The 25850-nt window shown below is 35.8% G+C and overlaps 2 protein-coding genes across 3 annotated transcripts; one reads left to right on the top strand and one right to left on the bottom strand.

Annotated features, from left to right (window-relative positions):
• Window positions 1-5431, bottom strand: LOC109106882 (voltage-dependent calcium channel gamma-6 subunit-like). The gene is made up of 5 exons (XM_019120143.2): window positions 5151-5431; window positions 2853-3642; window positions 2666-2740; window positions 992-1129; window positions 1-221 (listed from the first exon to the last, which is right to left on the bottom strand). The coding sequence occupies exons 2-5, from the start codon at window positions 3250-3252 to the stop codon at window positions 1-3; spliced, it is 834 nt and encodes a 277-aa protein (XP_018975688.1). The 5' UTR covers window positions 3253-3642; window positions 5151-5431.
• LOC109107476 (neuronal pentraxin-1-like) lies at window positions 23-25674 on the top strand. Of its 2 annotated transcripts, XM_042776448.1 has the most exons (7): window positions 23-146; window positions 16832-17850; window positions 19924-20304; window positions 20383-20566; window positions 22289-22539; window positions 23323-23502; window positions 23576-25674. In XM_042776448.1, exons 2-7 carry the CDS (start codon window positions 17098-17100, stop codon window positions 23783-23785), a joined length of 1959 nt encoding a protein of 652 aa, XP_042632382.1. In that variant the 5' UTR covers window positions 23-146; window positions 16832-17097; the 3' UTR covers window positions 23786-25674. The 2 variants fall into 2 exon arrangements, with proteins under 2 accessions (XP_042632382.1, XP_042632381.1); XM_042776447.1 differs by having other exon boundaries at window positions 19924-20566; window positions 23576-25673.
• Window positions 25675-25850: the final 176 nt, after the last annotated feature.

Here is a 25850-nt window from a genome sequence, read left to right as displayed (position 1 = left end):
CTAGATGTCACTGTTCTTCTTAGGCAAGCACTTTTCCCAAGGACTGTATGGAAGAGCAAGGACCAAAAACAAGGCCCCAGCAACAATCACCAGAGCCCCGGCACAGCCTACACACGTCACTGACCAGGACAATTCATGATGTAGAGGTATGGATTGGTCGCTTGCTAAGAATGAAAGCACTGATTGGTGGAAAACTATGAGGCAGAGGAAGATTAAGACACCTGTTGAGAGACAGAGAGGAAAAAATAATATTATCAGATGTATACAAACCTAGCAATATGGATAATAAGTGCATTGTCTTTTTCGAATTGCTTGCTCTTAATGTTATTACTCCAAATTTTGCCATGTGCAAAAGTGCCATGCTGCACTTTTGTGTGTTGATTCTTTGCAATTTTGTGAAATTTCCTAGTGAGTTCTGACTAAAAACTGTTTTTACACCAATTGTTAGGTGTGTAAGTGTGCAGTGCATGTCATTTAGCATAGATGACTGATTCAAAGTGATAGAAGTGAAACAACTCTGAAATATGTATTGTAAAGAAATAGACAACCCATAAAAATATAAAAAAATCAGTGTATACACTACTGTTCAAATGTTCGTGGTCAGTATGATTTTTTTTTTTATAAATTAATCTTTTTCAGCATTAATGCATTAAATAGAGCAAAAGTGTAGTAAAGATATTTATAATGTAAAAAACAATCAGTTTTAAATAAATGCTGTTCTTTTGAACTTTCTATTCATTAACGAATCCTGAATGAACTGCACCATGTTTTCTACAAAAATATTAAGCAGCACAACTTTTTTTAACATTGATTATAAGAAATGTTTCTTGAGCAGTAAATCAACATATTAGAATAATTTCTGGAAGATCGTGTGACACTGAAGACCCCAGACCTTTGAACAGTAGTGTATGAAGATTCCAAAGAATGATCATGTAAAATGCATTTGTAATATTTAGTTTAGAGGTGCTGGCCAAGAGCATAATAATGTTACCTGACAGTATGAAGCAAACTGCAGCTGGCTTCAAGAAGAACTGAACACCTTTGCTTACTGCCATGATAATGCAAATGGATCCCATCACCATCAGGAAAAGACTAATGATAGCAAACATGGCCGACACTACTGTCAGATCTGATGGGAGAAGAGGAGTTTTAACAGATAGCAGTAATACGATGGCATAATGTACACATACTGAGCTGTATACAATTTAGAACGTTTTACTGTTAAGGTGCACTCTGTAAGGTTTGGTTTACATTTACTTATTTGTTAAAGTGTTCTTAGACTTTACATTGATATAGATGCAAAAATGTGTATTAATTGCTCTGACTTCATACTTTTTCTTTATCTATATACTTTTTATAGCAATTATTTTGAGCAAAAACTTTTTTTGCTGTCAGTTTCAAGACACTCGTGTGCAGTAAGAGTACATCATCTTATTGACATTTCTTAAAAGTAAATTCATTAACCTTTTAATTAGCATATTATTACTGAGTGCACCTTTAAATGTTTATACAGGTAATGTTGTTAGAAAATTGGGTAGCACTTTACAATAGGGTTCCATTAGTTAACGTTAGTTAAATGTAGATTTATACATTAGTTGCAACATTTATTCATATTATCTTAATAGTTTATAAAAAAAATATGGTAACACTTTATGGTAAGGTTCCATTAGTTAATGTTAATGAATGTATTATTACAGTATTTATTAACCTTTGTTAATGTTAATACAGTTGTTCATTGTTAGTCCATGTTAATTCACAGTGCATTAAATAATGTTAACAAACACAATTTTTGATTTTTAATAATGCATTAGTAAATGTAGAAATTAATATTAACCTAGATTAATAAATGCTGTAGAAGTATTGTTCATGTTAACTAAAGTAGTTAATGAATGTTAACTAATTAACCTTATTATAAAGTGTTACCAAAAATACAACTGTTGTTCATTGTTACTTCATTTTAGCACAGGTCCATTAGGTGATATCAATAGACATAACTTCCGATTTTATCAATGTATTATTAAATGTTGAAATAAAAAAGTTAAGATTAATTAATGCTTTACAAGTATCTTTCATTGTTAGTTCATGTTAACGAATGGAATCTTACTGTAAAATGTTACTGAAAAATGGTACAGAACTGGTGCAAAATCTTTTTCTGTGGGAAATGTAGTGTTTTATTCCTTAATTTATTGTAAAATGTTCCATACCACCCTCATATCTTAAAAGCACCATAGTATCTTATTTTATCAACAAATAAAAAATGAATTGGTCGAGGTATGAACAACAACCTCAAATATTTTTCTAATAATTTATTTTCAATAATTGCTGCAATAAGATTTAATGCTAATATCTCTGAAAAATATTTTATTTAATTGTGCTGGGTTAAGTTAAGTCAAAAAATAGTAAATTATATCACTCTGCAAACACTTTTGAAAATAGCCAAGGAAGCAGGCATGGCATTAAAACACCAACCATCCAATCATTACTTTCTTTTATTTTATTTCTTTTATATTATTATTCATTCTATTTGGCACTGCTCATACAACATCTACGTTTCATGTTTAGGTGAAAAATGTGTATATGGTGTCAGCACTCAGTGATTACACAAAGAAACTCACATTAGTGCTATGAGACCTAAAGATAGAGAGGGGGATGTGGGATGACTCACCCTTTTCTGGTGTTTTCTGAAATAGGACAATGTTCTCTCCAGTGGTGTAGAACTTAAAGAAGGTGCAGTTGGATTCTATAATGGGATCCAAAAAGGTGATGTTATTCTGATGGATTATTCTGAATTCTCCTACTCCAGTCGAGAAATTTTTTTTATTTATTTTTTATTTTTTTACAAAAGCTCTTACCTCCTTGTAAGTGCAAAGGCCCACAGATCTCCTGCTTTGGGTCCATATCTGACACCCAGATCGTCTTGGTACAGCATTTCCATAAGCCATAATGTGCTACCAGACAAGTCTGATTGTTGTCGAAGCTCTTGGATGGTTTAAGCTCCACCCAGAACTCCGTTCCCATCCCGAGCACAGTAAGCATGATGCCGGTTACAGCCATGAATAACGTCAGCTTGATTTTGCCCTCTTGGCTTTCGCTAATGCCATCTCCAGAACTGGGGTGTGGTCTGTGTCTGCGTTTGCGTCCACCGCCCCGTGATCCCAAAAACCCTTCCAGCCCACCAGAAGGTTGGTGCACTCCAGGAGATGTATTCACCGTCCTTACCTCTTCATCCTGAACGATGAATGTGGACCACATGATTGACTTGCAGGCTCAAAGATCCAGAAAATGAATGAGAGACAGTGGCTTGTTTTGAAAGGACATTTAAGTTTTAGATGTTTGAGTTCAAAATAATCAGATGAGAGGACAAACAAAGACTGTTAGTGCTGGAGTCTGATTTAGATTGATCCAGCAAGATCAATCTAGGCCAGTTTAATGTGTTTCTAATGTAGGCCTTGTCAGAAGAAGATGCGGCTGAGGATGTTAATAATGGAGGCGTTAAGGCCAGATAGACAGCTGAAGGATGCTGGGAGCTGCAGGACAGGGGAAGGCATTGCCTATTCACACAAAGTGTGCTGACATGAGGGCTAATACAGCTTGAAGATGTGAATGATGAAATGAGGAAGTCAGCGGTTGGGGCTGGTTACTCTAAAAAAAAATCAAGAACATGATGAAACAGTAAATCAAACTTAAGCACAGTTTTATGAGGTGGAGAAGTGTCACCAACTACTCCATGATATGCTACAGTATTTGCTGCAAGATGCATGTCATGATTCAGTTTATTGCAGTATCATAACTGGATCAGTTTTGCAATTCATTTTTAAATCAATATTTTGAATGTACGATTTTTTGTTGTTTTTGTTGATGTTGTTTTTGCCATTTCATAATGCCGTCTTTAGAGTGTTAAAAGAATAGTTCACCCCAAAAATAGTTCTGGTCATTTTTCTTTGAATTTCTTTGATTTTTGTGAAACACTAAGTATGTTTTGCATTTTTTTTTACCCCTACAGTCGAAATCAGTGGCCACCAAAACAGTTTGTTTGCCAATGTTCTTCAAAATATCTTATTTTGTGTTTCATCAATATATAACTACATGCTGAACTACAGAACTGTAGCATATTTACAATTATAGTCTTAATTTAATTGATTAAATGTCAGTAAAGACTTTTACATTGTTAGAAAAATATTTTATTTCAAATAATTGCTTTTTCTATATATTCTATATAGATCTATATTATGTAAATATAATCTATGTTATCTATATTTACTATAGTCTCTATTATTTCTATTAATCCTGAAAAAAAAAAATTCATGGTTAATACAAAAAATTAAGCATCACATCTCTTTTCAACATTAATATTAATAATAAGAAATGTTTCATGAGCAGCAAATCAGCATATTAGATCATTTCTGAAGGGTGTGACATTAAAGACTGGAGTAAATTCAGCTTTGCCATCACAGGAATAAATTGCATTTCACACTTTATTTTTGATATTTTTTGGTCAAATAAATGCAGCCTTGGTGGGCTTAAGAGACTTCTTTCAAAAGCATTTTCTATGCTCAGCGTAATCACGTCCCAGCAAACCCCCATGATTTTGATTTCAAAATAACAGTCTTACTGTGGCACCACCCGCAAAAATAAATAAAAACAATTAATTGATTGACTTTTAATAGTAACAGTGTAACATTGTACACCTTAAAATTTATTTGTATGCCTTTTTATACGATTTTATGCTGCAAAACCAAATTTGCTGTGACAGAATCAGAGACTCTGTATAAAACATGCAGCGTACATCTAAAAATGCTTCATGCAGCTCTTGATTAACTCATTAGCTTCATTAATTTACAGAAAGTAATAGCCAAAATTGTTCAGATATGAACTACAGCACAATTGAGGAATAACAGGACATGCTAATACTGCCAAACAGCCAAAGTATATAAAGAGAAAAAACATGAAACATGACTTGCTGTTCAAGCATACCATATTGTACATAGTATATTAGTAATAAAGAAAGCAGATACTGTAAGCTCCAGACTGACACAGATTAAAGTTTTCTGCAACAAAAACAAATATTATGACTTTTAATAGTACTTTAACAGTGCTGACAATGCAGGTACTTTTAAAGTGAATCACAAGAGCACAAACAAGCAGCTGACCTGTCGAGTGTTGAATACGTGGAGGCTGGTTTGCAGAGGGGTTTTCTCTAAGACCGACAGAAAGTACGTAAGAGGGGTTTAAAGAGGGAGGATGTCGATACGAAACACCGCTAGTATTTGGGGGGTTGTATGCATCTGAAAAAGATCACGCCCATGCCCTGGCACAATGATTTTTTTTTTAGGGACGTTGGCACTGGGTCTGTTTCTGTCAGTTGTTACTTCATGGCTGCCCTGCGGTGTCTGAGAGATTTCAGTGTGCGTCTCTATGCCAGCGTGATGTTTGTATCTTCTTGCGTCGCTATGTGTGTGAATACGCGCGTGAGCTTTTCTTGATTCTATTTTAGAAAGCCACCTGTTAATGACATTAAAAAGCATGGCACCAAGCCCACTCGAAGGCTGAGGTTACAGCATGCAAGTGTATGAGTGTTTGTGAGGGTAATTCTGGGAAAATGAGGCCCGGAATTCTGAAGCAGTGTCAATGTCTGTATTTTAAGCGTAGCAATTTACTTTAAATATTGATTTAGAATGCCTGCACAGCACAATGGTGCAAAATTATACGGACCAGCTAAAACAATGCAGGTCAAACAAAGTATTTATTTATTTAATCTGCTGAGGAATTGTTAAAATTTAGTTTAGAAAACTTAATCTGAAAATTGAGTACAGATTAAAATAATAATTTATTATTTATTTATTTATGTATGTATGTATTTATTTTTATTTCACTAAAGCATCTCCAGATGCAAGGTTGTGTTTATTTATTTATTTAAATTATTTAGACTTTATTTTATTTGTTGGTGAATAAATTATATTGTTAAAACTGCATTATTAAATTGATAGTCAGACCTGCAAGTTTTCTCAATTAGTGTCAATTTTGATGTCTTAAAAATCTCAAAGAAATTCAAAGAAAAATGAAAATGGGAACAGGGAAACAGATCTGGTTACCAAGAACACATACAGAAACGTCCTTGGTACCGCAATACAAACTTTCTTGACAACTAGTTAAGTAGGGTGGTTAAGGTAGCTATTTACAGATGTTAGGTAAATGTGAGTTATGTGGATTAGCCAAATGCAAAGTCCCCTTTTGATGTCACAGTGGCATGTCAAGTGAGTTATGACCATGGACGTGCACGAGGGGCGCCTACTGGACAGTGTCCCACTGGGTTAAATACATTTACATTTATTCCGTTATGAGCATTATACATATTCAAACAGTCAAGATTTGGCTTAGGCAGAATGAACCCCTCAGTCACCAGTCTTTTTTTCTATAAAGTGACAATAAATGGCAATCATCTTTTTGAGCAAAGAACATCAAAAGGCTTTGTAAAAATGTCAGGATAAGCAAATGATGAACTAGTGAACTAGAACAGGTGAACTATTGTGCATATCACATTTTGTAGCTTTGCAGCCTGAAATTAAGACGGACACAGTTTTTGTTTTATCCAGCTGTAATCCAAGTGAAAGTTATGACACTAACACATCAGAAAATCTCAATCAGGTGGAGCTAATCACCTTCTCAATGGCACACAACGCCATTTGACTTTCAGCTGTGGTCATTTTGATTAGTTCACTATGAAAAGAGCTTTCCTGGAGCATTTCAGTCCTTGGTAGTGCAACTAAAGCAAGCAATCAACTTTGGGTGGCAAGGCACTTTCAAAAGATCTCTGGGATAAAGTTGTGATGGACAGGCACAAGTCAGGAGATTGATACAAAAACATTTCAAAGGCTTTATCAATGCCTACAAGAACAGTGAAGTCTATTATTAAGAAGTGGGAGGTATTTGGTACAACAGTGACCCTCTCTGGATCAGGACGTTGCTCCAAAACTGGATGAAAGAGCTGGAGGAAACTGGTCAGAGAGGTGACCAAGAGGCCTACAGCAACTCTGAACCAGTTGCAGGAATTTACGACAAGGAGTGGTCATTGTGTGCATGTGACTACAATATCACATACTCTCCACAAATGTGGCTTGTATGGGAGGGTTGAAAGAAAAAAGCCACTCCTCAAGAAAGCAGTCACGACTGGGCATTGCCAAAACGCACCTTGAAAATTCTGAGGCAGAAGAGACTAAAACTGAATTATTTGGCCTCAACACCAAACAAAATGTTTGGTGGAAATCCAATACAGCTCACAAAAAAAAAAAAAAAACATTCCTACAGTAAAGCATGGAGGTGGTAATGTCATGTGATGGGGGTGTTTCTCTACATCAGGGACTGGAGCACTTGTCAAGACAGACGGAAAAATGGATGGGGCAAATTACCATCAAATTCTTGAGGAAAATCTGCCCTCTGCCAGAAAGTTATCAATGGGAAGAGGTTTTACCTTCTAACATGACAAAGACCCAAAGAGAAAAGGGTGAATGTCCTTGTATGACCTATAATCAGATCCCAGACTTAAACTCCATTGAAAATCTGGGGAATGACTTGAAGACTGCAGTCCACAAACAGTCACCACCAAACTGAACTGAACTTGAGCAGTTCTGCAAATATTGCAAAGTCTTGATGTGCAAAGTTAGTAGAGACGTATCCTAACAAACTAAAGGCTGTAATTAAAGCAAAAGATGGTTCAACAAAATACTGACACAAGTGGGTGATCCTTTTTCCAACTCAGTGAATTATTATTTATTTTTTATTTTTTCCTGAAATGTTGGTGTTACATATTTCACTAGGATGTTATAAGTAGCACTCAGTAAATACAGCTGACTAAAACAAAAACTGTGTCCGTCTTCACTTCAGGCTGCAAAGCAACAAAATGTGATTAATTTAAAGGAGGGTGATTCTTTCCTATACCCACTGTATGTGCTGTTGAGATGATTGCAGCTTCAACATGCTTGCAATCCAATCTGTATTCAATTCATTCAGTGAATCTATGATGTACTGACATGGTTAGTGCTCATTTGTATTATGTAACCTCATCAGACAGAAGGAAGGAGAGCCAGCGAGAAAGAGACAGACACTGTGCTGCAGTCTTATGTGCTCAGCATGGCGATGGCTTTGATTTGTGCACTCACTAACCTTTATAGATCCCTCTGCTTTACCAACACTGTCCAGTAAGTGGCGCCATCAGGCAGCGTTGCCTCAACAGAAAACCAATCAACCTATTAAACAGGGTATAATATAACATCTGCCTATTTTTATAATGGCTGTCAGTGTCAGGGAATTAATCCCCTATAACAGGGGTCGCAAACTCAAATTACTTATGTGCTACAAGCCAGATGGTTTCTATTGGGGGCAACAAACACTAGTGCTTAACAAGCCTGAATTTTAACTGCATATGCATTACTGTTCAACAGTTTGTGGTCATTACAATTTTTTATGTAGCTGTTTATTTATTTTTGGGAAAGAAATGAATGCAGTTCTTCAGCAAGGATGCAATAAATTTATTCAAAATTACAGTAAAGACATTTTTAATGTTACAAAAGATTTCTATTTCAAATAGGCCTATGTATTGTTTTGTTGAACTTTCTGTTCATCAACCAATCTTGAAATAGTTGTATCACAGTTTTGCTCAAATATATGCAGTACAACTGTTTTCAACATTAATAATAATAATAAATGTTTCTTGATAAAATCAGCAAATTAGAATTATTTCTGTATGTTCATGTGACACTGAAGACAGGAGAAATTGCTACAGGAATAAGTTAAATTCAAAGAGAAAACAGTTATTATAAAAATTATAAATTATAAAAATATTTTTTTTAAGTGCTACTGTTTTTACTGCATTTGTGATCAAATCAATGCAGCCTGGGTGAGTATAAGAGTATAAAATATCAAAAATGTGAGTATAAAATATCTTACCAACTTTAACAGAAGTGTAGTTGCAGTATTTTTTATTTAGTTATTTATTTTTGTTTGAGTCTACTTTCTCATCTTTTACTCATATCTAGCAGGGTGCTCAGATGATGCTTGAGATATGGCTTGGAAAATGCAAATGTCTCCTTTGTAGTAGACCAGAAACATCACCTGAAATAAAGGTTAGAATATAAGTAGTAAAATACATACAGTAGCAGTCTGACACCTCTCCTATGTTATATTGGTGCATACAATTCTTTTATTTCAGATGAAAATGCCGAATAAAGGGACTGGAGTAGCTGTGCATGTCAAAAAAATGTAAAAATGGGTTATTGTGAACTGCAGGTCTATCACAATGCTCTGTTTATAATGATGTAGTTTGTGGTATTATAGCATTTGATGTAACCAAACTTTTTGCCTTTCACATTTGTCATTAAGCACTTATCTAGCAGGTGACTGGTTTCAGATTGGCCTTTGACAAGAAAACAAAGATCACTATTGTTGAACACATTTGATAAAATTTTGAGGAAGATTTTAAAAAAAAAATGGTAAGGCATATGTCTAATTGGCTGTTTATTCTGATCCAGTGGAATCTTTTCACATTTCTGGGGTTCTTAGACATTCATAGCTGGGTAAATTTTTACAGTATAGTGGTGAACGGATAACAAATATGATTTTTGCATTCCCATTTGCTCCAATAGCAAAATAAAAAATCCACTATAGCTTTTTTTTTAAATAACTTTACAAAAGAATAAAAAAAATACTAGAGAAATTCATTGGTTAGAAGAGAAAAAAGTTGACAAATTTCTGTCAGACCAGACCCTGTTGCACTTTTGGGGTTCCCAGTAGCAGTACTCATTATTATAAACTTCTATAGTAGTGAACAGAAACTATAATGAATGTAATTTTTGGGTTCCCGTTAGATCCAATAGCAAAAGAAAAAAATAGTGCAATAGTGTTTTTATGACTTTCCAAAAGAAGAAATAATACAGAGAGATTATGATTATGTTGTAGCCTGTTAGAATCACTTACAGCAGCAATAACTAGTTTTCTGTCATTTAATGAAAGCTTAATAAAACAAACTATAGTTTAAAAAAAAAAATGAAAATACAATAGTTGATATTAATAGTTGGGGAAACGCCTCATCATAAAAAAGGGTTCAGTAAAAACACTCACACATTTAACTAATAATTTAAGAAAGTATAGTGTTTTAAATGTACATTAAATAAAAAAAAAATTAAAATATAAAAACTTTGCTCGATTTATGAAGCTAATAATAACTGTGGGAATGTGTTATAACAGTCAGTGAAAAGGGTCTATTCATCCAAGTCACCCAGCATTTTGTCTTAAGTAAATGTGTGATTTCTTTTGACATTAATGCATTTTCAAATATTTGGTGGTTGTGAAAATGTAATAGAATTCCACTTTCAATTCCAATGCAAAAAGAACTGCGTTCTTTACTTTTCATTCAGTTCATGATCTCAGCACTGATCAGCCATTAGATAGTGGGCAAAAAGGTTAATTTCCCACCCTGACTGTGATGCCTCACTGCCTTTGTGTGTGTGTGTGAGCATTAAACTTTGTCCTGACGCACAGCAGAGAAAGAGATAAAGAGATTAATGCCAACAGAGCTTCACACAATAAAAAAAAAACTTTTGTCTGTACTGCTGCACAGTCATTCTCATTAATGTCACTCCTCTCCATACTCCTAAACAATGTTACAGTCCACATATAGCATACAGCATATAGCGATTGATTAACGGTAAGGGCCGAAAGTCAAGTGGAGAGTCTTTAGCTTTAGCTCTTACTAAACAGAGGAGAGTGATCAGTGCAGGAGCTGTTAATTAAGGATCAATTACAGCTGTAAGTGGATGATTACACAACACCAACAGCAGAAGCCATTCACCTTATCCTGAACCTACAATTAGATGCTTTGCTGGAGAAACAATACCAAATATTATATACCTTTAAAAAATAAATGTTCTTTATTGACATTTATGGTTCCATTAAGAAACTTTCCATTGCACAAAGGTTCTTCAGTTATTAAAATTATTAAGTGAAGTGAACGTGTGGCATAAGATATGGTGATCCATACTCAGAATTTGTACTCTGCATTTAACCCATCCAAGTGCGCACACATACACACACACGGAGAACACACACTCGGAGCAGTAGGCAGCCATATTGTTGCAGTGCCTGGGGAGGAGTTAGGGGTTCGGAGCCTTACTCAGGGGTCTCACCTCAGTTGTGGTATTGAGGGTGGAAAAGAGCACTGGTTATTTACTCCCCCACCGACAATTTCTGCTGGATCTGAGACTCGAACCCACAACCTTCAGGTTGCAAGTCCAACTCTCTAACCATTAGGCAACCACTGCCCCAGATACTTCTCGATAAAAGTGAAGTATTTCCTTTAAACTCTCTTATTTTCACACATCAACGCAGGTATCTTTTCATATCTGGAATGAAAAATGGTTAAATATCTGTAAAGATCTGTGTGTCTGTGATGCATTTCAGTCATGTAACTATTAATCACAACCAATTCAGAGTCAAGCATCACATTCTGCTTTTGCTGTCATTGCCATTTGATACCCCTTTAGACATTTTAGGATGTTGGCAGACCAGCACTCGGAAAACACATGGGATTCCATCCTCCAGCAAGTTTACTCTTCCAATATAATGTAGTGCACCAAGCCCATATGTGCACAGTTAATATTGAACCTAGCCCCTCTATGTACTAGGTGAAAATGTGCAGATGCCTCACTTGGACAAGCCCCAATCTGGAGCATTATTGGCGATCTGTAGGCTATTTGAGACCGTCTCAGCACAGATTATCAGATCCTCTGCTAATGTTGCTTAGGGTTACCCAATGATTTTTATATGCTTTCCACAAAAGTATTAAGCTGCACAAGCAGTTTTCAACATTGATGCTAATAATAAACGTCTCTTTAGCATCAAATCAGCATATTAGAATGTTTTTTTGAAGGATCATGTGAAGACTGAAGTAAAGGTATCAATAATGACATCAATAATTAATAAATTACATTTTAAAATATACTAAAATAGACAACATTTCTTTTAAATTGTAATAATATTCACAATATTACTTCCTATTTTTGCTAAAATAAATGCAGCCTTGATTCATCCCATTAAACTGTATATAATCATTAACATATTTGTCAAAAAGTACCATACTAAAACAAATTCAAAGATCTCTGTGCTATAAAACTGCACTGTTTAACCATTATTATTTACCTTTTGTCTAAAAAATGGCAGTCCTATTAGTTATCTCTGTCATCCTGTTCATTTGTTTGTGTTTGTCTATCTGTATTTCACTTTCTCTCCCTTTTTAGGCCAGCTGGCATCGGTTGTGTGCGTGAATAGCTTTAGGACTGATGCCCATTAAATCATAGAAGGTTAGGGCTGCCAGCTGTCCCATTTCACATTCTAGTATCAATGCTACAAATGACAGATTACAGTAAAAAATGCAAATGTAATATAAATAAATTTAAGAGTTTCCTTCATTTCGTAAAAGAAATCAAGATTGTCTCTTACATCCTTGTGCTGAAGTCTCAACTCTGCTGGTGTGCCAGCAGGTTGGTTCACAGGTCACCTGAGCCGAATCTGTTTTCAGGATGCCATAACCAGACTGAGTGGGGTCAGCAGTGACTGCACAGACTAAGTTTAGCACCTTGACAACACAATTAGTGTAGATTATGAAACATACTTAAGTACAAATATGAGACAGTACGAGACCTGTTCCTTTCTTCATGGCTAATTGTTTCATTGGTGCTGAAAGCTATGGATTCTCCCTACATATCTTTTACTGTACAATGTACATATCAGTTATGTGTGCATTTTGGAACTAAAACGAAGTTATAAACGTCATAGATTATATGTTACATAAAGATTGACTATTAAGAAAAAACTACTATTGCATTATTGTTTTCATTAACTAAAACTTAAGATAATGTTATTAATAATCTAAATAAAGCTGAAATAAAACTAAATATAAAACTTTAACTTAAAAACTATAAATATTACCTAGGCAACTAACTGAAATAAAATGAGTTTTGAATAATTGACGTATTAAATTACTAAAACTAATATGGAAATAAAAATAAATAAATATGGCAAAAGCACAAAAAAAAATGTAAATGACTGAAACTTAAACTATAATTAAAATAGAAAATTAAACAATAAAGGCTTAATTCAAATAAGAATAAATATTATAATAGTATATAAATAATATTAAAATAACACTGCATTTTCAGTTCAGTTAAATTGCCAGTCTTGTGTCCCATAATGATCTCATGGATCAGTGTTTATGAATAGGCGATGAGGCAAGTACTTTTGTGGTGTTGCACTTTGGCGTTTTAAGAGAAAATACAATCAAAAGAACCCTTAAAGCTGTGTAATTTAAAGAAGACTGATAACAGGAGGGAGGGAAGGATGGGGGAGTGGAGAGAGTTAAAATTATCCTCCCTAAAGCAAATCCTTCTCAATCTGATCAGTGTGTTTGGAATAGACCAACCTGCCCCAACTCAGTGGCTGACTGCAGGTGAGAGACCTTTTTTATTCTCCAGAAAACTCATAGGCAACTTTCTGATGGAGCTGATTCAAATTTACTTCAGAAGGTATAGTACAGATTGATTGTGATATAATTGTGGCATTTTATTGTATGATTACCATTCGTCCTGCTTTGCACTGCTGATAATTTACTTATCAAATGTAATGAGCATTACTTTTGTTCAGCATGAACAGCCATGTGGTTTTAGGAAAACTGAAGTTGTAAGATAATCAGTTTTTGCCCTCACAAACTTAATTCTTCCTTTTTGGAGAAATTTGAGCTGCTAAAATGCCATTTATTTGTTTATTTGAATGTTTTTAAGGGAAAATGAGGTTAGATTTTTAGATTGGGTATTTAGATGTTAATTATATTGCTAATTTACAATGCATGGTTACACGCTGAGTAAATATAGTTGGGAAATGTCTTTTAGAAGAGGAATGCATGAATATTGTGATGAATTGATTGTCTGGCAACCTTCAGCTTTTTTTGGTAATGATAGTATAAACATGCCTTTCTGACTTTACTGTTTACTGTTGTTTACAGTGGTAAACAATATTTTTCTTAAAGCTTATTAGAGGTTCAGTTTAAAGCTTGCAAGAGCCTTAGGGTTAGCAATCACAGTTTTCAGTCGTCTTATGCATATATATACAAGGTTTTTGTATATATAAAACCATTGTGGCAACTGGAAGTTTTAATAGTTTTAATATGTGGTCAACAAAAAGGACACCGTACCTCATGAAGTACTTTGACCTGATTCATTAGGTGAACAAATCTCAATATGTCTGTTCTAAGGACACCTGTTCATGCTAATACTGTTGCAAACTTTATGCCCTACATGGATGATTATTTTAGGTTTTGGTCAAATTTTACACTAACAGTGTTCATGTTACTGTAAACTTAGACAAGCAAGTACTGAGTGATACTTCCAAACAACACAGTAATATAGATTACATGGACTCTCTATGGAAAGTATTACGTTTTCTAACACTAGAGGGAGTTTAGACTTGCCTCACATGTAATCTAAAACAGCAATCTTTTAATCAACTAGTAATACATACTACTGAGCAGCCAGGAAGTCTTGTGGGATATTATGGCTGATTTGATTCGACTCAAGTGCCTGATCTTTGTTGATGCCAACCTGAATGCTTCCTCTAAATGCAAACAAGAATGACATCCATTTGATCTTTTTCATTTAGTTTTTGCTTCCTTATATTTTGTGTTTATGTTTTTGGTCCAAAGTAACTTCAAGTTAATTGCAGAAACAGTTTGCAAAGTAAAATTGTCGCTTTTCTTGGTTCACCATTCTTTGGTATTTAAATGTTGTTGCACTTTTAACCATGAGTCTACCATTAGTCCAGACATTTTATCCCCTATTTTACCACCAACCATTCATTGCATCTCATGTCATTTTCTTTGAAGATGAAAAAAACTATCTAAAAAAAAATCTAATGTAAATTAATACAAAATGGTAAAATCATGTAGGCTGTATAAATACATGACCCATTTAATAAGATATCCATGATTTTAGAGCTAATCATGTGTAAATGTAAATCCATGACATCTGTTTGTGACATGATACAGACAGATTTAAGGAGCTTAGCACCAGTCTACTTTCCTTTATCTAGTTAGCCAACTGACTATGAATGATTCATTTAAGTATCACTACAATTAGGCTGAGATCAGGGCCTATAGCAGGACAGGTGTTACTGTAAGTGATTCCTGAGAGAAAGTTCATTTATCTCGATGTGGTGAAGGGCCTAGTTGAGATTCTTTCAGAAGGTTCCTCTTTAAATTATATGTAATAATTCTGACTGGTGTATAAGAATACCAGACAATTCACAAATGCATGTGTGCACTGTTAGTTGTGGACTGTTCTTTAATAAGCAAAAAGAACTGGTCAAAAAAGGTTGATGTCTTGCAAAACAGGAATGGACAAAATGGTAATCAACTGACGATTATGAATATTTTTTAAAGAAGTCTCTTATGCTCACTAAGGATATTTTAAAGAATATTGGTAACCAAACAGTTCATGATAGCCTTTGACTTTCATAGTGTTTTTTTTTCATACTATGGAAGCCATTGGCTACCGTCAGCTGTTTGGTAACTTATATTATATAAATTATCTTTTTTACTGTTCACCAGAAGAAAGAAACTCATACAGGTTTGAAACAAGTGGAGGGAGAGTAAATGATGACAAAATTTTCATTTTTAGGTGAACTTTCCCTTAAAGTGAGTGAAATTTCACTGTCAAAAATATATATCACTGTCATAATTACAGCTGATCGCTTTACACATGCATTTGTTGCTGCCGTAAAGCAATCTTCCCTTTTCACAGAATTCCGTACCCAAATTTACATACTGCCAGAACAGACGTATTAGAAATGTACCATGAGAATGATTTTGAAACTGATATTTCAAGGCAAAACATGTTAACGTACAGGTGCTTTAAAAATTCTCAAAACACCTGAGGTCTGTTCTATTGTGTTGCAAATGTTTTTAAATGCAAGAATACATTATGTGTGAAAAGCAACCTAACAAACATGTCTGGTGGACTCTAATTATACAGCTGAATAGTCTGTAAAGTCTCTTCATGTTTGCTATAAGTCTAACTAAGCTGAAAGCCAAAGTGTCCTTGGCAATCATCTTGATCTTTCACATTCTCACTCATTCTGTCTCAGTCAAACGAGGATGCCATGAGCTCTGTCTAGTGATATGTCAAGGGTGGCCTGCCGTACAGCGTGAAAATGTGGAATGGACAAGCCTCTTAGGAGACTGCTGGCTACATGTAGAGTGTTTATGAACTGGCTTATGAGTGCCAGACCATGAGCCAACACCACTGACACATGTGATGGCAGCAATACTGTAGAAAGAGACTATTGTAAGCTTGCCATGCCAATCCACCATGGCCTTTAAGCCTTCCTGGATCCTATTAGACAGTCAACCTTGGGGATTTAAGAGCAAGATCGATCTATCTATCTATCTATCTATCTATCTATCTATCTATCTATCTATCTATCTATCTATCTATCTATTTTTCTATCTATCTATCTATTTTGAAAGCCATCGTTCATCATTTGCATCAAGTTTGTGTAGCAGTAATCTGATAACAATAGCCAATGGGTTTTCAGCTGTTAGCATCACTCACCCCAGGGGCGCGTCTGACTCAACAAGTCCATGTTGTTGAATGATAAATTGAGTAAATAGAACTGAGCTATATGCGATCCCACTGCTGCCCTTTTAGTTTTTTTATTATAATTATTGTAAATAACCCCAAAAGTGTTTTTTCATTGGAGCACAGCTGACTGAAATCTCTCTTCTAATCTGCAGGGATGTGCCTGATAGAATCCGGAAATTAAAGGATTACTGCTAACTGCCAAACACTGGAGATCCGGTTTGTCAAATATTTCAACAGGCCAGGGCAAAAGAGCAGTCAACAGGTCCTGCTTCTGCTCTGGTTTGCTGGCTTGTGTGTTTGTACACTGGAATGTCTGTGTCTGATGGATTTATAACCATTCACACTGGAAATAACATTCTGTGCTCACAAAAATATTGGACATTTCTTGTGGATTTCTAAATCCACTGATTGTTCTCCAATGACCTCTTTTCATGGTGCGCATCCCACTGCTGTAAAGAAGAAATCGATGATGACGAAAAACACAAATTTTGCCATTATGGCTTTGCCTTTCTCAGAACACATGAACTGGGGAGGGATTTTTCGCTCCCACTTTCTTCTTTTTCTCATATCTTTATTACCATCATTTACAGTTTGTAGCATTCCAGGTTTGGAATATGACTGGGGAACGCAACCAAAACTTGTTTGCATCCCTATTCCTGCAGATGCAGACCCTAGTTGTTTCACACCAGGTGGGGCTTCACATGGGAATGTACATGGGGCTCCACATGGGCCAAACAGCAATGGACAGGGGAATGGCCATGGGAATGGACATCATGGGGCAGTTAGCGGGCTGCCGAGTAGTCACAGCAGCAGTAGTAGTAGCCGACATGCCATATCCGATGAGGCCAAAGCCACCATCCTTCACTTGAGGGAGAGCCTTGTGCGACAAAAGGAGACCATCTTGGATCAGCGAGAGACCATTCGGGAACTGACAGCAAAACTGACTCTCTGCGAGAGCTTTGGAAGGGGACACCATGATGACAACCATCAAGGCCCTTCACATCACAACTCGCAGCCTTCTTCACACCATGCTGACCCACACTTCCCTTTGAACGGGCATCGCAGTGACCATCACAGAGGCAAATCTCCATATCTGGGCAAACACAGCTTCTCCCCAGAACAGACAGGAAAGACTCTGCAGGCCCTGAAGGAGAGGTTGGAAAATCTTCAGGTGGGAAGGTTTACAGTCTTAAACTGAAAGTTAAAGCCTATAAATAAAAAATAAAATAAACATATATACACACTACTTTTTAAATGTTTTGGGTCTTTACAAGTCTCTATGGTCACCAAGGGTGCATTTATTTAATCAAAAATAAAATAAAAACAGGAATATTGAGGAAACATTATTAAAATTTCAAATAACTGTTTTCTACCTGAATATATTTTAAAATGTAATTTATTCCTGTGATCACAAAGCTGAATTTTCAGCAGCCATTACTCTTCAGTACATGACCCTTCAGAAATCATTCTAATATGCTGATTTGGTGACAAAGAAACATTTCTTATTATTATCAGAATGTTGAAAACAGTTGTGGTGCTTAATATTTTTGTGGAAACCATGATTCATTATTTCATAAATAGAAAGCACACCATTTTGTTGGAATCTTTTGTAGCATTATAAATGTCTGTATTGTCACTTTTGATAAGTACAATGTATCTTTGATAAAAAAAATAAAAAAAAAAAAAGTATAAATAAAAATAAAAAAAATCACTGACCCCAAACTTTTGATCAGTAGTGTTTCCCCTAGGACAGTCATGGAAATTATTTTAGGGAATATTTTATCCATGGCTTTCCCAGGCCTGAAAAAAAACCACAATTTTAAAATTTCCTGGTATTTCCACGTTTTTCAACTGCTTAGATTTAGTTTTCTTCAGAGGTTATGCATGTCACAGGCCGATCTGTATTCAGGACAACTTCTCGGGATGACATAAGCTTTTTTCCCTTTTTTGTAATACACTTTGGTGGCTTCCTGTGACTTCCTGTGGTTAGTTTATTTAATTAGCCAGATCCCTACCCTGGGAAAGCAGGACCATGCTACATTAACATGGATAACCCATATACTTATGGTTACCATGCACTTACAATTGATCCTTTAAACCAGCCACACCATGACACTTTCTTTGATTACAGTATGCAGTGAATGATGTCATGCATTTAAACTCTTCCTTTATAATTAGTCTTTATTACACAGATGAATGGCTGATGAAGGATTTAATTTTGTAGAAGTGTCATCAGGTTTGATGTGCTTTACAACTCAGATATTCTTCCTGTTTCCCAAAGTGATTTAAATATGACCACAAGGTTTATCAGAATTGTTGTTGTCTTTGAGAGGAAATGCACACACTGCACGCTGGTGATGGCACTCTGCAAATGTGCTAGTTGCTGCCATCACTAATTAGCCCCGTCTGCCTTGATGAGCCATTAAGCGCAGAATGCTGTGGTGTAAAGCTGGATTTGCTGTGACTAATCAGAGGAAGGAGTGCTGACAGTGAAGGAGGGGCTGTTGTGATTTCAACACACTTGTCTGTATTATAATACACTACTGTTCAAAATGTTGGGGTCGATAAGATTTTTTTATGTTTGTGAAAGAAGTCTCTTTGCATTTATTTGATTAAAAAATACAGTAACAACAGCAATATTGTGAAATATTAATGTAATTTAAAATAACTGTTTTCTTTTTTGAAATTATTTAAAAATGTAATTTATTCCTGCCATGGCAAAACTGAATTTTTGGAACTTCAGTGTCACATAATACTTCAGAAATCATTATAATATGCTGATTTGGTGCCTTTGATGAGTAGGAGGTTCAAAAACAGCTCTTTTTTTAAATATAAAGATTTTGTACAATTATAATTTTTATTGTCACTTTTGATCAATTTAAAGTGCCATTGGCTGAATACAAACATTAACCTATTAAATAAATAAATACAATTGACATCAAACTTGTGAACAGTAGTGTTTATTGAATGTTAATGGTAAAACATTTCTACATTAAACCTGGTCTATATTATGAAAAAAAATGGTGTTCTATGGTTTTGCTGAATTTTCATCCAAAATTTTAGCCTTAGATTTATAAAATAAAACTTTTTAAAATACTGGTCAAGTTCTGTGAAACAATTGTGATAATTGTATAAAATAAGCATATATTTGCATTGGTTATTATTATCATTGCATTACAAACATTGTGTTTAAAATCTTACCTAAACCGTATTTTTTTGTTTATTTTCATTTTTGTTCATATAGGCAAGAAATTCATCCAGTTCCTATTCAAGTTCTTTGAGAGACCTCCTGCAGCGGAAGATTAACGCACTAGAAGAACAACTCCATCATCACTATGACAGTCACTATGGTCACCATGATAACCATCATGGATATGGTCATCATGAGGATAACCATGACCATGATGACCACCATAATAACCACCACAATAACCACCATGATGACCATCATGATAACCATGACAGCCATCAGGCAAACCATCACGATGACCATCACTCTAGCCACCATCGTAATCACCATTATGGTCATCACTATGACCGTTACAGTGACCACCACGACGACCACCATGGCAATCACCAAGACAATCATCAGAGTGGCCATGATGATCATCATGACACCCACCACAACAACAACCACCATGATGATCATCATGACACCCATCACAACAACCACCATGATGATCGTCATGACACCCACCACAATAACAACCACCATGATGATCATCATGATGATGGCCATCATGGCAATGGACACCATGGAAATGATGATCATGTCCACCATCCACAAACCTCAATCCAACCACCGGGGTCAAGAGTGCCCATCCGTGGAGCCATCAACAAATTAGACGCAGTGCTGAGTAACCTTCAACACAAAACTCCAGAACCAGGTAATAAGTCCTAAAAGTATTACAAAACAGAACTGAATTAACTCTGGCTAATCAAATTTACATTATAAAAAAAAAAAATAATTAAAATCATAAGTGTATGTGCAGAATCTTGGATTTTTATTTAACTGTTCAGACCCCAAGTCTTTGATTGAAATTTGGTCCCAACCAACTAAATGGAAGTACACTGAAAAAAAATTATAAACGCAACACTTTTGTTTTTGCCGCCATTTTTCATGAGCTGAACTCAAAGATCTAAGACTTTTTCTGTGTACACAAAAGGCTTATTTCTCTCAAATATTGTTCACAAATCTGTCTAAATTGTGTTAGTGAGCACTTCTCCTTTGCCAAGATAATCCATCCACCTCACAGGTGTGGCATATCAAGATGCTGATTAGACACCACGATTATTGCACAGGTGTGCCTTAGGCTGGCCACAATAAAAGGCCACTCTAAAATGTGCAGTTTTATCACACAGCAAAATGCCACAGATGTGGTAAGTTTTGAGGGAGCGTGCAATTGGCATGCTGACTGCAGGAATGTCCACCAGAGCTGTTGCCTGTGAATTGAATGTTCATTTCTCTACCATCAGCCGTCTCCAAAGACGTTACAGAGAATTTGGTAGTACATCCAAACGGCCTCACAACCGCAGACCATATGTAACCACACCAGCCCAGGACCTCCACATCCAGCATCTTCACCTCCAAGATCGTCTGAGACCAGCCATCTGGACAGCTGCTGCAACATTCGGGTTGCATAACTAAAGAATTTCTGCACAAACTGTCAGAAACCGTCTCAGGGAAGCTCATCTGCATGCTCGTCCTCCTCATCAGGGTCTCGTCCTGACTGCAGTTCATCGTCGTTACTGACTTGAGTGGGCAAATGCTCACATTCGATGACGTCTGGCACTTTGGAGAGGTGTTCTCTTCACGGATGAATCCCGATTTTCACTGTACAGGACAAAAATGGGGGCAAAAACAAAAGTGTTGTGTTTATAATTTTGTTCAGTGTATAAAGTATTCTATCTTGTATTAAACATTTTAATATACTTTAAAACATAATTTATTCCTTTGATGGCAAAGCTGAATTACTACAGTCTGAGTGTCAAAAATGTGCTCAAGTCAGTTATTATTGGTGGCCAACTATTAGTAATTCAGGTTCTAATTATTATAATTATTAAAGTTTTTGCTGCTTAATTATTTACATTTTTTGTAAACTACATTTTTACAAGATTTTTTTTACAGAATTGTTTGATGAATAGAAAGTTAAGTGTGGTTATATATATATTTTTGTATATTTTGTAAATATATATTATATATTTATTGTAAGGTATATTGGGTCATACATTCTGGCCATAAAACTAATAGCTTAAATTACAATTTATTTAATAAAGTTTATTAATAAAGTATATGTTTTTTTTTTTAAAGATCAAGTAACTTTTACAAATATGGTAATGTGTTATTATTATTATTATTATTCATCAGCTGATTATAATTTATGTTTAGATTTAGAGTAGAACTATAAAGTATGGTCTTATTTTTCATTCTCCTGGAACATATTTGAGATTTGAATGGGTTAAATGCTAAAACTGGAGATAATTTAGTTAAATAGTCCAGGAGATTTGAGTTTCCAACTGTCTTTTAAAGATTTCATTGGTGCTTTTAGATGTTATGATGCTGAGAAATGCAATCCCGTTTCACAGTTTCTTATTTTCATCTCTAACAGGACCAAATAAGAAGCCCAAGAATCCTGATGCTTTTCAGATTGGCTTCCCGATGCGCACCAACTACATGTATGGGCGTATCAAGCGCACCCTTCTGAGTGAGATTTTTGCCCTCACAGTCTGTCTTTGGTTGAAAGGGGGCTCAGGTCCTGGGATCGGAACCCCATTCTCCTACTCTGTCCCGGGTCAGGCCAACGAACTTGTCCTGATTGAATGGGGCAACAATCCCATGGAGTTGCTGGTGAATGACAAGGTAAAGAAATCAGCCAATTATAAAACAGGGATTGTATAACAAAAGTTTAATGCTCTAGATTCATTAAACACAGGCAATCCTTACAACAACATTTTAGCTTAAAAGTGTATTTAAATTGATACAATCAAATATGTCATAAACATTAGACAAAATGATTGTGATCAAATGAATTGTGATAAAATGCTAGACCTAGTAAAGTCGCCAGACTTACACTGATAATGCCCTTGCCCTGCCCTTGCAACAGTCTGCAAAGCTCTCTCTTCCTCTTGGCTTCTCCGTCATTTGCATCATCCTGCCTAATTAGTTAATGGCTTATCCGTGGTTGACGTGTGAATACATTCTACTGTTTTTTTTTTTTTTTAAATCAAAACAAGACAGAACTTTTCTTTTGTTTATGTGCTGTCAACTAAACTTTGTATAATGTGCGTGTGTGTGTGTGTGTGTGTGTGTGTGTGTGTGTGTGTGTGTGTGTGTGTGTGTGTGTGTGTGTGTGTGTGTGTGTGTGTGTGTGTGTGTGTGTGTGTGTGTGTGTGTGTGTGTGTGTGTGTGTGTGTGTGTGTGTGTGTGTGTGTGTGTGTGTGTGTGTGTGTGTGTGTGTGGAAGTGTGTATGACAGAATTGTGTATGACAGAATTGTGTATGACAATTCCTGCCAGATCTCGAACCCAAAACCTTCAGGTTACAAGTCCTAGGCCACAACTGCCCCCACATTCAGACAGAATGCTATAATTGCAAAAAAGTTGCTGTATTGTTTAAAGATATACTCTGTGTTGCCCTCTTTCAGGCAGTTACGCTTCCTCTTTCTCTGACGGACAGTAAGTGGCACCACCTCTGTGTAACATGGTCCACACGTGACGGCATGTGGGAGGCTTATCTGGACGGTGTGAAAAGGGGCTCTGGAGAGAATCTGTCTCCGTGGCATCCCATTAAACCAGGAGGAGTCTTCATCCTTGGACAGGAGCAGGTATGTCTCACAGAATCAGTCAGTCAGTCAGTATCAAAACACACTCATGCTAACTTGAGTGTCTTCTACCCAGGACACTCTGGGCGGCCGTTTTGATGCCACACAGTCTTTTGTGGGTGAGATGTCGGATCTGCAGCTGTGGTCCCGTGTGCTCACGTCTACCGAGATCTACAACCAAGTGTCCTGCTCCAGCCACCTCACTGGTGATGTCATCACCTGGAGCGAGTCCATGGTGGAACTTCACGGAGGTGTCACAAAGTATCCGTTCGACCCATGTCATTAGGAATCTGACCAAACAGAGCTGGATTCTCCACAATTCTGCTTAACTCGCAGCTGGAAAGGTGGACAATTATGAATCCAGATGGAAAGGCTGAGGAGAAGGACTCAGGCTGCAGTTATTCCTACAGGATAATAGGATTCTAAACAGGTCTACATAGGCCCCGGGCATTTAACTAAGCACTTTATTAGTTTAAGTGTCTAAGAATTACATACTGCAAATCGATAAGCACTTAGGATGTCAACAGACTGGTTGAACTCCATTCAGTGTTTTTAAATCACTTTCAAACACTGATGGAAGAACTTCAGTATGCTGAATGTGCAAAAACACTCCACAACAACAACTAATTACAGTTGGCATGTACTATTACAATAAGGCGGGACAACATGGTCTATTTTTATATCTATATGATGTGAAGTGAAATACAAAATTGCAAAAAAAAATGTTCGTTTGTTTAGACCCATTCTTTGGTTAGACCCATTTGTATTCGCTCTAGGCAGAATGGGGAAAGCAGTGAGTTTTAAAGGCCTACTTCAGTGTTATTTGGAAGTTAATTTCCTATTTGCTGCAATTTTTTATAAGCCAGGACTTCAGTTTATAACCTGAGGTGCTCTTTCAGTCTTGCAAATCATGAATAAGTTATGCTGGAGAAGAAATAAATTGTATGTTTTTTTATGTTTGTAAATTTGTATCACAGAAAGCCGGAAAATGTGCATGCATCATGTTTGAGCATATAAAATGTGTATGATTGCATTTTTTGTATACATTAGAGGAATTGAGGTTTTGGAAAAGATGGCATTTTTTCCATATGTTTTTTGTACAAGGTGTTGACAGGTGTTTTCTGTGGGGAGGTGGACTGCTGTTATGGGTTTATATACAATATGGACATGACAGTAAAGTAGGACCTGAAAGAAAACAGTGAGTTGTCCATGGCAACATAGGAGAATTATGTCTCTCTGTCTATCTCTCCCTCCATTTCATAATACATAATGCGCTTTTTTGTATTTAAACACATGACACTGTGAATGTAAATAAGTTGACTGCATCATGCAACTGTAATTTTATTATTATTATATACATATATACTTTTTTTTTTTAATGGTTACACGCATGTGTTATAGTAATTTGTTTTGAGGGCAAGTGAAAATTCAATGGGGAGACAGTGAACCAATTTGTGTTTGATTATGGAATGATGAATTTATGTACAATATGGTTTAAAGCATTTTGATTACAGTAACACATATAAATTTTTTGTGTTATGTGGAGCTGTGAGAAAAATTATTTTAACATGCAGTTGTTTTATGTTTACTAAGTTTTTCATGATTACTGCTATAATTCAAAACCAAAATGTCCTATGAGGCTATAAAGTGACTGGTGATAAACGTAATAAAAACCATCTCATCCTTATAAATGTAGAGAGTTTTGGCCCTAACCAACCACAGCAGGACATTTTGTGGACTACTTAGTTTCTATAGGTTTCCTGACTATTGTGAAATTTCATTGGTCTAAAATCGGTATTGCATCTCATTAGGACACATTTTAGACGGGGTAAAGACTCTGAGGCCCTCTCAGAATTCATATCCAGCATGCTGCTTACTATTATAAATTTAACCTATAATCTGGAGGCATTTTTTAGATTATGCATTTTTACTATTAAAAGCTATTAATTGTTTTAAACTTTTTAACTACATGGCCAAAAGTACACACAGAGAATTTTTTTTTTTTTTTTTTTTTGGTTTTCCTATCAAATGGGCACTTTTCAGACTTGCCCGTTAGATAACCATCCAACCTGACTGGTCAGATTTATGCATGCATTTGTGTGGATTTGCTTATGTGTTCAAAAAGGACTGCATAATTCAATTTTTGCTTAACCTCGCCTTTGGTGTATATTTGTATTCAAATGCACATTTTTTTTTCCTGCTCTCTCTCTCTCTCTCTCTCTCTCTCTCTCTCTCTCTCTCTCCTCTCTCTCTCTCTCTCTCTCTCTCTCTCTCTCTCCCTCTCCCTTTTCTTTCTAATATAATTTATATAGCAGATATATGTATATATGATATTTTTGCTTATTATTAAC

The sequence above is a fragment of the Cyprinus carpio genome, chromosome A19 (assembly GCF_018340385.1).
Source record: "Cyprinus carpio isolate SPL01 chromosome A19, ASM1834038v1, whole genome shotgun sequence".
Lineage (NCBI taxonomy): Eukaryota > Metazoa > Chordata > Actinopteri > Cypriniformes > Cyprinidae > Cyprinus > Cyprinus carpio.
The sequence above is the reverse complement of the archived record's forward strand: the minus strand, read 5'-3'. Positions and strand labels throughout refer to the sequence as shown.